Consider the following 13,110-nt stretch of genomic DNA (forward strand, 5'->3'; position numbering starts at 1 on the left):
TATATACATATATATATACATATATATATACATATATATATATATATATATATATATATATATATATAGTTACCTTGTAAGGCTAATTTTTTAATATATAGGGAAATTAGTTTGACTGTACTGCTCAGTCATATTTTTATCTTCATCCACTTTTTTTTTATATATATATATATATATATATATATATATATATATTATATATTATATATTATATATATATATATATATATATATATATATATATATATATATATATATATATATATATATATATATATATATATAAAAAGTGGATGAAGATAAAAATACTAATTTCTAAAGCCGGGCACACATTTAACAACTAGCTAAAACAAGACTGTGCTCAACATAAAAGCGATTGTTTCCTGTGACTGAAGCCGATTTAAATACTTACACAGAGAATTTGAACACCGACTGTAATCGCAGAATGAACGCAACTGACTCTGACTGAGCGCGATCAGTCATAAGTATCAATTTACATTCATAATCGGCCTTACAATCATTAAATGTGTGCCCGGCTTAAGTTTCTTGTTAAAGCTACTGTATTAAAGCAATTTAAAAAAAAAAAGGAAATTCTGTCATTATTTACTCACCGTAGAAGTTCTTTTAAACCTCAATAAATGTGTTCTCTTGAACAGTGTTTTTTTTTTTTTTTTAAGAATGTTGGAAACCAAACAGTTGTTTGTCCCCAGTGAGTCCCATAGTAGGAAAAAATGTCAATGGGTACCAGCAAATGTTTGGTTACCCACGTTCTTCAAAATATGTTCTGACAGAAGACAGAAATTAATACAAGTGTGGATAAACTTTAGAGTGAGTAAATAAAGAATTTTTTGATTTTTGGTTGAACCACCCCTTTAAGGACATGTCGCAGCATGTGTTTTCTGTCCCTTTAATTATCTGACACGCATTCGATTTTCTCTCATCTGTTTACTTGGAATTTACACTTAACCGATGGTGTAAACCTGTTGTGTTTTTGACGGTATCAACAGAGTAAAATGCAAATGATAACATTGTCCAGCAAATGCAGTGTTTGACAGGCTTTATAGAGTGTGCGTGCTTCGGGTGTATCTGCTCAGAAAAGCATGGTTTAAAGCCTTGCTGGTTAAAAACTGATGCAAATAATAAACTTTTGTGATTGTGAATAACTGCAGTGTTCCGTGAGTATAACTCTACCGCTGTGTTAACATGTTATGTGAATGTATGGCGCTTTGTCTCAACATACTGTGTAGTACAGAGGCGCCAGGACTGCAACTAGCACGATACAAACGTTATTTCTTCAAAAGCAGATCATGCAGTCCTTTTAATCGATCAAAATTGCACACCCCTATGAAGCCGCCTTTCACCCCCTAGCGGCAGTCGCACGGAACTTTGAAACTGGTCGTGAAGAAACCGGTTATTATTGTTCCTCTCAGCTTTTCACCATGGTAAACAACGATTTTATTGAATGTAATGTTAATGCATGTATGAATATATCCAAAATGTAGTTGAAAATGTATTTCAAATTTAATTCAAGCACTTTCAAGGACAAATATTTGTTTTCAAGTACTTTCCAGGCCTTGATTTCATGTGTCTGAAAGCACTTTCAAGGCGCGTGGGAACCCTGTAAACAATTCAGAATATAATGACTCCCACCACATGCACAGCTTTTATTTTAGCTGAGGATCATCTACATTACAGGGTTTAATAAGTTCCACTAACAAATAAAAACATTCAAATGAACAAACATGTACCCATATGTTCTCAAAAAGTTGAGAATAAACAAAATCCTGGCCACCAGAGCGGCTGTACGCTGACGTCCAGGCTGCCTACTCACCCTCCACGGTGGACCGTTCCATACAGAATAAACCCAACAAGGTCAGAGAAGTCCTGTGGGTGGAATGTGTTGCTAGGCACTTTGCTCATGTGTCGGCGGATGGCCAGAGAAATCTCCTTAATCTCAGAGTGACTCCGGGCACTGCTGGGAGACAAGCCAACAATTAACATCATATCAACTAAAGCTGGAGATAAAACAAGGTAGGTTTTATTTCTCCTCCCCCAGGTTTATATTGTATGGATTGGAGGCAGATGAAAAAGAGTCTGGCGAACCTCAACGCGATGTGCATGGGTACAGATCTCAGCAATTTCCCAAAGGCCTGCCGAACTCGGACTGCTGAGTGGACAAGCTGCACTCGGCACACGTCCACACACCTGCAGAGAAAGAGGAGACAGAACCAGTGCTGATCAGACAAGATGTTTTTTTGCCCCCACCTCCAAAGAGCAGGAGGAAAAGTTGCAGCACTAATGAATGTTCCTGCAGGAAGACCGTGTCTAGCAGCAGAGAATGTGTGATTACCTCTGAAAAAGCTCTGTGGTCAAGGAAGACGACAGAACCTGTAGACTGTTACATGCCTGCAGACATATGGTTGGGTCTTCATTCAACGCTGCACAGAGGAATATCAACATGTAAATGCACATTCACTTGGTAACCAGATTATTATTTTCTTAAGCCATTATTTGTTTACCACCTACTGATCTGGAGAATTGTTTTGTGTTCATAACATTGTTTTGCCTCTGTGAACTCAAAATGCAGAATTAATAATAGGGATATTTACTCACAATTCGCCAGCAACCCTTTGCAGAATTTGAGAAAGGATGGGAGTGAGAACAGAGGGGAGTAAGTTTCAGATTTCTTCATCATCAAAGACACCTCCAAAGACCAAGTGAGTAACAGTCGCCTAAAAATGAGAGGTAAAAAAAAGACAAATAATAATTATTGTCGTGGCAATACAGTGAAATTACAAGCAGTGGGGTCTGAGACCATACTGAAAATCTGCGATTAAAAATCTCATTAAAGTTTAAGGAATCAGAAAAAATTAAACAAAAAACATTATATCGAGTAAAATAAAAAAAGAAATGGGCTAGTTAAATTAAAATTTCTTTGTGTTTAGGATGTATCTTCCTTAATTAAAAATCTAAACTCATGTAGAGGTTTTCACTGAAATTATGACTGAAAACAAAATTAAGAAAATTTGAATTTGAATACTGAAAACACTTCTGTTTAACATTTTTGGACCCCACTGTACACGCTAATTTTCTAAAACACTAAACTGTTGCCATATGCAGATAAGTAAGGAATTAAAGAAAAGGTATAATTACACTCATCACTGTACAAGTGATTATAGCATCTGAAAGAGCAAGCGGTTCAGATATATTATCACAACAGGACTCATTATAGACAGCAGTGTGAGCTGTGTACCTCGCCTCAGGGTTGAGATGATCCTTGCTGAGCAGCATACCCAGCAAATTAAGGAGTGTGCTGAAATGCCTTTTGGTTGCCGTGGTAACTGTGCTGATGACAGCACCGTCGAAAAGGGATGGAGACGAGGAGCTCAGGCTGCTTGAGATAAAGTGATCATGTCTTGAGAAATAAAGAGAGAGAGAAAAAAGAAAAAAAAAAAACAGCAGTCTATCAGTAATCATGCCCAGAGTGAGTGAGGCTCAATTCAAGCTTATGTCCGAGTCGAATGACAGTGTTCTTTGACAGTTTTATGTACACTGGGGGGTGGGGGTGGGGAAACACTTACAATCTATGATTCACCCATATAGCACTGCATAATTCATGAAACCACACTGCCACTTGCTGAACACTGAATTCAGCGTCTCAGTATTGGCTCAGCATTATAAATGTCTTCACTGATCAATTTAATGCATCATTGCTGAATAAAATGATCAATTTCTAAAAAAAAAAAACAAAACAACAACAAAAAAAAAAAACACCTTACTGACCCCAAAATTTTGAACTAGTGTAAAATGAAATAATAATCTGAATATATTCAAGAGTTTTCCATTTCATGACAGTGGGAGCCCTGTACATTTTTCAGGTAGCATCATCTAGATGTTGCATTGTTACCTGGTGCAATGAGAGTATAGAGTGTAGAGCACTGCATACTGGACAGCAGGGTGATGAACTGCCAAATCAGAGTGAACTACAACCAGATTCTGACTGAGCAGGGCAAACACAGTAGGAGACAAAGCCCACATCTGTAACACACATAAAATATAAGTGTTACTACTCTTCCTGATGTAAAAGTTACAGACTATGACAGCATCTCAAAACAATTATTTAAGAAATGAAGAAAAACTGAGTTTGAATTCATGCTAACCCCGATGAGGGAGTTCTTTGTGTTGCCAATGGTGGTGAGAGCACTGAGGTTGAAGATGAGGATAAACTCAGCCCTCTCTGGGCTGAACTGCAGCTGGCTGAAAGCAGGATGTTGTATGTGAGGACAGGCGGCAGACAAACCCAGAGGGCTCAGCAAGCTGTTCAGTGCACAGCCCATCTCGCCCAAGACCAGTTTATAAGCTGCTTCCAGGATAGGGATGTTCTTCAAGCTCAGCACAGCATGATACACTCCATGTGCTGCTGCCATTACCTGTGACACAAACCCATTTAATAAGTGTTAACTCAATGCAGTTTGACACGTTACGTTTGATGAATTTAAACAGCCGTGTTTACTGATCGTACCTCTCTCTCTCTGTGGAAGCGCAGCTCCAAGAGTTGAGAATTTGGGGCCAACAACTTTTCCACAAAAGCAGCTGGGAGTTTGGTGTTTATCTGGTCAACAATCTACAACCACCCAAACAAATAGATTAAATGTGTGAAAAATAATTTTAAAATCACTGAAAAACAACTGCAGAAGTGAGGCCAGTGAACAATATTTACATAAAGCCCATAAATTCTAGTCTGGTCTGTCGATTATTGGATTAATCGAGTCAAGTCCTACCAGCGTAAGCAGCGTGAGGACGGACATGCTGTATTCTGGTCCGCAGCACTGGCAGCTGTCCAGCTGGTCTAGGCCATAAGATATTACAGCATCAATCAGCAAGCTGCCCAAGTCCATGCTCACCAGCAGAACACACACACACTCATTTCCAGCTGTCAGCACCGCCTCCGAAAAGAACACCTGCTTAGCTGTGGTGACACAAGCCAAAACACGGTTCAAAACCTGTAATCAAGAAAACACCAACAATTGATGTCTGATCAGTTAGGGATTGTATGCGTGGAGTCAACGTGTCAAAAACTGTTGACAGCAGTTTATCTTAGATGATCTATTTGTATTGCAGTTAAACAATTAAAACAGGGGTCATGCATGTTGGATACTAACATCAGTGACATATGCTTCTGTGATCGGAGGCCCACGGATGGGGTTGAATCGTTCTCCGATGCTGTGCACAACAGTGCTAAAAACTCTCAAAAGGGCTGCCAGTTTTGGCAGGGATACTGTGGGAGGGGGAATGTCCTCATCTCCTGATTCTCCAGATACAACATGACTCAAATCCTACGAAGGAGAGTGTATTAGAACCTCAGACATCTCATAATTAAGGTACAATGGGAAATTAATCGAAAACTGTTTACTTTACCTCAGCATATGCCTCCATATCTTCCAAAAACTGACCCAACAGTGTGGTTGAGAAGGCCAAATCCGCCACCCAAAACTGCTCCAGACTCTGTAACCAGCCTAAAAAGATAGAATGAGACAGGTTAGACAGGTTATTTCCCAAAAAGGGGAAATGAAACTAAATATAAAAATCCCACCAGACACTTGTTGAGTAAGAGACTGCTTCTGTGTGTGATCTATATGCCAGCCAACTAAGATATCCACTGTGTCCTGGAAAACAAAAACAGGCGTTTATTATCAAATTTGTACTTTCAGATTTTAGGATTAAAGTTAAGACTGCTTGTCCTTCTTACTCTGAAGTTGGTGCTGAATATGTGTGGATAACAACGGGCCACCAGCAAAATACACTTTACACTTTGGCACAACAGTTCCGGTGTGTCCAAGTTCTCCAAGATAGACTGAAGGCTGCTCATCACCAGCTGAATGAGAAAACGGTAAAACTTTTCAGCCACAGAAATAGATTAAAAGCGTAATAGAAGAGAAATCTGAGCTGAATAAATACCTGCATTACTGCTGAAAAAGCCTTCTTCTCCCCTGCTGTTTCAAGTGCTTTGTGCACTGCCACCAGGTACAGCAGCTTCACCTCATCCTTTGTGGACACACTAAACTTGAGGAACATCCACTTGAAGATCCTCTCGGCTTCATAACTGAGGGCGGCACAGAGCAATCCCAGACAGCATGCAGCCTCCTGCCTGAGCTCGTGCAGGAGCTTACTACTGTAAATCCAAACAGAAATGCATAGAATCTTGTGATAAGGTATTGTAGGGGTTTATTTTTCAAAAATGAGTAGCTGATTGCACGTTATATTGCAATATCCTAAATTGTAATTATTTTATGATGTGAGAAACGAGTGTAAGAGATTGGCTGCTAGGGACAATAGCCAAATATACATTTTAAATCGGTCAGTTTACAAAAATATCAGACAGCAAAATGAAGTGATTGAGAAATGGGAATCAAGTATGTCATGTAGTAATGGCCAGTTAAATGCTTTATGACTAGGATTCAGTGTGGTGCTCATGATATGAACAATGAAGTGCTAAATATATCCCCTCAAGAGTGAATTCTGATAACCCCACATTGTGTTAAAAATAGGTTGTGCGGTCGCACCTCTCATTCAAAATGTCATTCAGGGTGCTCAAAATGGAATCCAACTGTTTCACTAGGACCTGTAATGCATGAATACAAACAATACAGATTAAAAACACTAATTCCAGGGACACATTTAAATCCATTTGTGCACGTCAGATCATACCACTTTATTTTCAGAGTGCACAATGAACTCCCTCATTTGTTTCACAGTGGCCAGTCTGCGTTCTCGGTCATCTTCCCGTGATGCTCTCCGCAGAAGATTGGCCAGACGAGACTCCTCAGAGTGAGCCAACGGTCGGTCTGGAACATAACAGAGAATGTGATGCTGGTAAATAAGCGAATTAATGAGTCTTAGTTAATCTGCAAGCAATGTATGAGTACTGAGAGGTGAACATACCCTGTGATTTCCTCATGTCCTTTGTAGCTAAAGCACGGTTTCCATGCTGAAAAGTGGTTATATCAGAAGTCACATCATTGATTCTCAACTCTTGCCCCACCGACTTCCAACCATAAGTATTTTCAGAGAGGCCTCCATCAGCATCATATTCACCTATTAAGCAAGAATACTGTCAGTTTCCTTCTCTAAAGGCATAACATTTGTTTGTGAAAACACAAGATGGGCCAAAACATTGTGCCAACAGCAAAGTAGGTGCTATGATTCATAATCAGGGCAATACGAATATAGGCTCCAGACTGCAACCTTTTTTCTTGCCAGCGCGAGTAAGATTGCCCACCACGTTGCCCTGCTGATAAGATCTGCCTTTTCTGTTGCATATGAAAAACATCAAACGGCAAACGAAGCGAAAGCAAAATGAAACCACCCTTCACATTTGAGCTGTGGACCGTTTATCTGTTTGGACCAATTTAGAAAGCACAGAGTGAGCTCAGAAGGTTTACTCGTGAGGTGATCTCGTTCATGTGACATGTGCTGGGAGGTCTAGTGAGAAAGCGTTTGAATTCGCTGTGAGATCTAGTAAGAAGCATTCAAATTCAATGCAGAATTTAAACCACAGCAGATCTCAGATCAAGTCAAGTCATTTATTGTTTATTTATTTATAACTATATTCAGCAAGAATGGAGTTGCACTTTGCTAGGAGAAGAGTGAAATGTTATTACAATTTAAAATATCTGTTTTCTATGTGAATAAATAGTAAACTGAAATTTATTCCTGTGATCAAAGCTGAATTTTCAGCATCATTACTACAGTCTTCAGTGTCACATGAAAACTGTGGAAACTGATATATTTTATTTGCCAGGATTCTTTGATAAATAGAAAGTTCAAATAAACAAGCATTAATTTGAAATAGAATCTTTTGTAAAATTACAAAATGCTTTCCTGTAGCTCAGTGGTTAGAGCACTAGCAATGCCAAGGTCATGGGTTCGATCCCAGGGGATTGCACATACTCAGATACAAAATGTATAATATAATGCAATGTAAGTCACTTTGGATAAAAGCGTCTGCCAAATGCATAAATGTAAATGAAATGTCTTTACTATCACTTTTGATCAATTTAAGCCTAATGTGTCCTTGATGAATTATAGAATTAATTTCAACTTAAATGAAAGTCAGCTTAAAGAAATGGTGCACTTATGTTTGAAATGTGATTTTTTAATATAAAAAATGCTTGTAAATGTGTGTTCATGAAAATTCGGTGAAATTTTAATAAAATCTGGTTTCAATTTTTTTTATAAAATTGATTGTTTATTGATCTCTTTCAATAGATTTTTAATGAAATTTAAAGTCTTTGTGTCACTTGGAGCGACCACACATCATGTGGTGCGACCAATAATAATAATAATAATGGTATTAAATTAAAAATAAAATCTCATTTCTGTGGCTGAAATATGAATCACTGATACAGTATGTTTAAGTGAATGGCATTTTTAAAACATTTTTATCAATTTTATGCTGTTTTCGGGAAAAATAAGTGTTAAACTACATTTAAGGTGGCAACTCTGAAGTTATAGAGCAAAAATATAAGGTCATTCTTTACAGAATCTCAAACAAACTGCAAATACTTTGATTCTAATCACTTTAATTACAGATAACTTGTAAAAAAAATAATAAAAAGGAAATGAATTAATTTTAAGATAAATCACAGTTGCACCATATGACTTTTTTTAAGGCTATGGCCAATTTTATCTAGATTAAAAAAAAAAAAAAAAAAAAAACTAAAATCACTTAATTTAAAATTTTAATATGAATTTATGTGTACACAACATTCTTAATGTTTGAACAATTGCAATAGATATTTTTTGCATTTTAAAATTGGCCCGTCGAAAATTTTTTATAATACGTCATTGACCCATATCTCCCTATAAAAGCTCAAACTCAGTGCCTCACTGTCAAATATGCACGTATATTACAGTATAATCTAGGGGTGGGCAATATAAAAATTTCACGATACAAGTAATATTATTTCACAATAAAATTATTTTGGATTTTTTTGTTATTAAAAACAACAATACAAAAATAATAGGACAAATATATTGATATTGATATAATATTTTAAATCTCTATCAATGAATAATTTATATCAACACAATATATATCATCATACTTCCCAACTTTAGATTAAAAAAAAGATGCTAACAATCTAATTAAATATGGACGTATTTACACAAGGAAACTCTGGGACCTTCCAAAAAGAAAGTGAACACTTGCTGGAGTTACTTTCTCTTTTTATTTCTATAAACAGAAACCTTAACCAGGGAGACACACAAAAGATGAATCAAACAAACAATCAACAAACCTTCAGATACCAGCCCAGCACATGGTTATTGATGTTGAAAACCATAATAAAGCGGGTGAAAAACACTGGGGCATGTAATCCAGCTGATTAAAGCCAGGCTAAACAAAGGGTCGAATGAAGCACGCACCTCCTTCTTCGAGTATGTCTGTGGCAGTGAAGGCATCATTGTGCAGTGGTGGGGTGCCAGGCCGGTCAGAGGGCAGAATGTCGAAAAGAACTTCTGAACCACGGTCTCTAGAGACACTGCACTTCACGCCGTCCTGGCTGGCTGACAGACTGTTGCCTCTGAAAAGCATTCAATATACCATCAGTGACTTCACAGACGAAAGTTTTCAGTGTTTCTAACATGTTTTTGTAGCCAATCACAGACATATCTGTTGAGCGCATGAATGCAACAGCCAATCAGAAGTGTTTTAGTTGGTCAGAATCCGCTCAACAGTTTTTATTCAACGCAAGTTCTAGACGCTCGCAAATCCTTTCATTATAATACTATATAAAGTATAAACAATATCAGTAAGAGCTTCATTGCATTGCATTCACAGCATAGACAGTTTCACTGATTGTAAGGGAAGTCTTTGCTGGAGTGCAGCTTTGTGCACCTCGTGTTGAACAAATAATTGTCAGCTTCAGTGATTACAATGGCAGCGATCTTCACTCGCTTTCTGTAGCCTTACAGAATATATATTTTTCACATGCTACCAACTACACATAGCAAAGTCTCTGGATTGACAACTGTATTTAAATGTGCGACAATCCGAATTACAGTGATAATCAATAATAAACCTGCCACTTTTTCTATGTAATGTGATACTTTGCTGTAGACTGGGTAAACCCGGCCTGATCTGCCGGCGATTTGATTTCGCCCGGCAACTCAGTCTGGAAACCCGTACATTCATTTCTGCTGCATCTGTTACACTTTTGCGGGAACTAATCACAGACTGGTTTTTATCCACCTTCCTCGCTATTGGCGGGTGTAACACGATGATGGTAGAGAAGCGACAGCAAGCACGACCGTCAATCCAATTCCTTTTAACCTCTCGATGATGCTGAATGACTTCTTTAGTTCAGCAAACAAATCGCTCGAATGGGTGTAAATATCACTCACTTTCAATTTTTTTTTCCTCGCAACCTGCAAAAATCACTCTGCCATTGCTGCTTCTACAAACCGCTGATCAATGCTACAAACCAATACAAACTAAACCTGTCTGGAGTTTTCGCGTCGCTCTGCAAAAGTACGTCACCCGGATCGTTGATCTGATTGGTTGAAGGACTATCCGACTGCGTGAATAATGCTCGTTGATCACGCCACTTGTGCAGTAGAAAACACATACAGACTCTCCAGACCAATGTTCAATTTGAAATTGAGCTTGGTCTGGTGATAACCAGACAAACTTTGTTGTTAATTTTACTAACTTTACACATCAGTCACTCAGTGACTTTTTACATATAAATTTACAGATTCTTAAATATAAAATAGTTCTACGCACTGATGTGTTTTAATAATGATTATTTTTTATTTCATAATTAAATAGGACAAGTTAATATTATAAACTGTTTCTTTGGATTTATTTTGGATTTATTGTCAGTACTGGGCTCGCAGTTCACATGGGTAGAGAGTAGGGTGGATGACATGGATATGACAAGTCCATTTTTGACCCAAGAAAAACCCTTCACATCAAACATGTACAACCTTCTTCTGTGGAACACAAAATGATAAACTGCATCAGTCCACTTCACAAAATGAATGCATCATTCAGGTTTAGTGAATCGGATCAGTTGATTCACTGAAGAGATCAATGAACTCAAAAAGAATGAGGATTCAATCACAAATTCTCATTAACTTTTTTTTTCTCTTCATTTTGGAACTTGAAATGAAAATTGAGGATATTGTGTTGTGTTGTTCAAAAACTCGTATTTTGTGTTCAATTAAATCATACAGGTTTGGAACATGTGAATGGAAGTGGATGAGTAGATGACTGAACCTTCCTTTTTTAGGTGAATTATTCCTTAAATAATCTGGATTTACCAACATTTTGAATTCCAACATTTTATAAATATTTAATGTTGATTACTTACAATATCTGCCAAATCTTCCTAATATGGCAGAAATACCAATAATACTCACAAAAATACTCACAATTTGAACCACTCACCCGATAAAGATACAAAGTCAATGAGCACGATTAACCAATCTTCCAGGTTTTTCATAAAATTACATCTGCATCCGGGACTTCTGGACAAGACGTCATTTGACAGTCCAGCTGAGATTTCATTTTTCCACATGGTTTCAAATAATGCAACTCAACTGAACCAAGCTGTGAATGAGCACTCAAAATAAATGCATCAAGTAGTCGTTCCAATGTTCATATACTGACTGGACAATGACCATTTGATTTTAAGGCAAACTGAAGACTGAATTCAAACAATTAACCAGTTTTTAAGCTCAAAGTCCAATACACTCGCTGCCAATTCACAAGCTTTCCAGACAAACAGGAGGCACACAGAACTGACTGACAATCAGTCCAGGCTTCACTCGGCTTGTCCGAAATTGATCTATAAAAATGTTTAAATTAAAACAGTTTAACCTAGGCCTAAACTTTTAAGGTTATACATTAGAAATCAGATGCACAGTAAGGGGTACAACAAATAATGCTTAATAAACTGTCTTGAAGAGTTGAAAAAAAGAAGCGCTAAATCAGTACAAGACTGATTTATGAAAATATGATCCCGTCTGTATGCAATACACCTACAACATGAATCGACTCCGCTAATGATGAAATACTATGAAGTTATGTAGCGTGTGGCTAAACGTGTCAGACCAGACGCGTGTTTCCTCACACAAACCACAAATGAAAGCCACGACACACTGGACACATAAGCATGTCCGTCGAAAATATAAATCACCGCCGTTATAGTCACATTTATGTTCAGTCTACAAACCAACGCTGGCAAACAAACAATAACATGATAAACATCGCCAGCGTTCACCGATTGTTTGTGAGTTAGCTTATGCTAACATCTGCTAACCAATCTGAAGAATTGAGCATGAGCGTTTGACATTTGTCGGTTTAGCTGTGCGGTGTTGTTATTCCCACAGACTGAAGCCCAGTGACATTATCGTGGGGTGTGAAATGAGACGAATGCTTAAAAAAGCCTCCTCACGTGGAGAGAGAGGCTGTTGTGTTTGATAAAGTGGCGGACGAAAGCAAGGCCTCGCTGAAGCTTCGGCCTGTAGTGCGAGCGCTCGGCCGTGTGGTGCGCTACTGACCTGGGCTGCCAGTCATTCCAGTTTCGCTGCAGTTTGTGGGCGCTGCTCAGCCGAGACCCGAGGGCTTTGCGGCTCATTACCTTCCCGAAGACAGCATGACCCGTCTAACACGGGAAGAGTCTGCAAACAAACCCTGATTTCACCGTTCACTTTATGTCCATGCACAGGTTTGAAAAGCACTGAGCGTGTTTGAAACTGAGAGCCAGCGGCCTGACCCTCCCATCTATTTCTCTACTCTTTCCTTCACAGCGGTTCACACGGCAGCAGCTCCATCTATCGGTGGACAGAAGTAACTGCAGCGCTATTAGTACCTAGGCAAATTCATTACGCACAATGGCAGAAACACGGACGTACTTAAAATAACTCCAAGGCTGTTTGTTTTCTTGAAGCTTAAAATAAACGAGTGCCAAGTGTAGGCTAAGCAGAAAAAGAGTAATTAACTGAATGTGATATTTCACCTTTTCACTCGAAGCAGAAAATAGAAACATCTGTTGGTGTAGCCCGATTCAATGTGTGGTTGCCTAGTGACAACAGGGAGTCTGA

General features: G+C 38.2%; 1 protein-coding gene across 2 annotated transcripts in view; it reads right to left on the reverse strand.

Annotated features, from left to right (window-relative positions):
• Nucleotides 1-12,791, reverse strand: part of smg1 (SMG1 nonsense mediated mRNA decay associated PI3K related kinase) — a 38,027-nt gene extending 25,236 nt beyond the window's left edge. The window contains exons 1-19 of one of the 2 annotated variants that reach the window (XM_067381963.1): nucleotides 12,568-12,791; nucleotides 9,427-9,584; nucleotides 6,943-7,095; nucleotides 6,709-6,845; nucleotides 6,564-6,622; nucleotides 5,959-6,172; nucleotides 5,750-5,875; nucleotides 5,594-5,666; nucleotides 5,419-5,516; nucleotides 5,163-5,336; nucleotides 4,782-5,003; nucleotides 4,523-4,624; nucleotides 4,161-4,430; nucleotides 3,908-4,038; nucleotides 3,254-3,415; nucleotides 2,614-2,732; nucleotides 2,351-2,438; nucleotides 2,104-2,205; nucleotides 1,832-1,972 (exon numbers count right to left, since the gene is read on the reverse strand). In XM_067381963.1, coding sequence (XP_067238064.1) covers nucleotides 1,832-1,972; nucleotides 2,104-2,205; nucleotides 2,351-2,438; nucleotides 2,614-2,732; nucleotides 3,254-3,415; nucleotides 3,908-4,038; nucleotides 4,161-4,430; nucleotides 4,523-4,624; nucleotides 4,782-5,003; nucleotides 5,163-5,336; nucleotides 5,419-5,516; nucleotides 5,594-5,666; nucleotides 5,750-5,875; nucleotides 5,959-6,172; nucleotides 6,564-6,622; nucleotides 6,709-6,845; nucleotides 6,943-7,095; nucleotides 9,427-9,584; nucleotides 12,568-12,644 — 2,606 coding nt within the window. In that variant the 5' untranslated portion in view covers nucleotides 12,645-12,791. Of the gene's footprint in view, nucleotides 1-1,831; nucleotides 1,976-2,103; nucleotides 2,206-2,350; nucleotides 2,439-2,613; nucleotides 2,733-3,253; nucleotides 3,416-3,907; nucleotides 4,039-4,160; nucleotides 4,431-4,522; nucleotides 4,625-4,781; nucleotides 5,004-5,162; nucleotides 5,337-5,418; nucleotides 5,517-5,593; nucleotides 5,667-5,749; nucleotides 5,876-5,958; nucleotides 6,173-6,563; nucleotides 6,623-6,708; nucleotides 6,846-6,942; nucleotides 7,096-9,426; nucleotides 9,585-12,567 lie in introns of both variants that reach the window. The other variant, XM_067381962.1, reaches the window with a different exon arrangement.
• Nucleotides 12,792-13,110: the final 319 nt, after the last annotated feature.

Source organism: Chanodichthys erythropterus, chromosome 3 (genome assembly GCF_024489055.1).
Source record: "Chanodichthys erythropterus isolate Z2021 chromosome 3, ASM2448905v1, whole genome shotgun sequence".
Taxonomy (NCBI): domain Eukaryota; kingdom Metazoa; phylum Chordata; class Actinopteri; order Cypriniformes; family Xenocyprididae; genus Chanodichthys; species Chanodichthys erythropterus.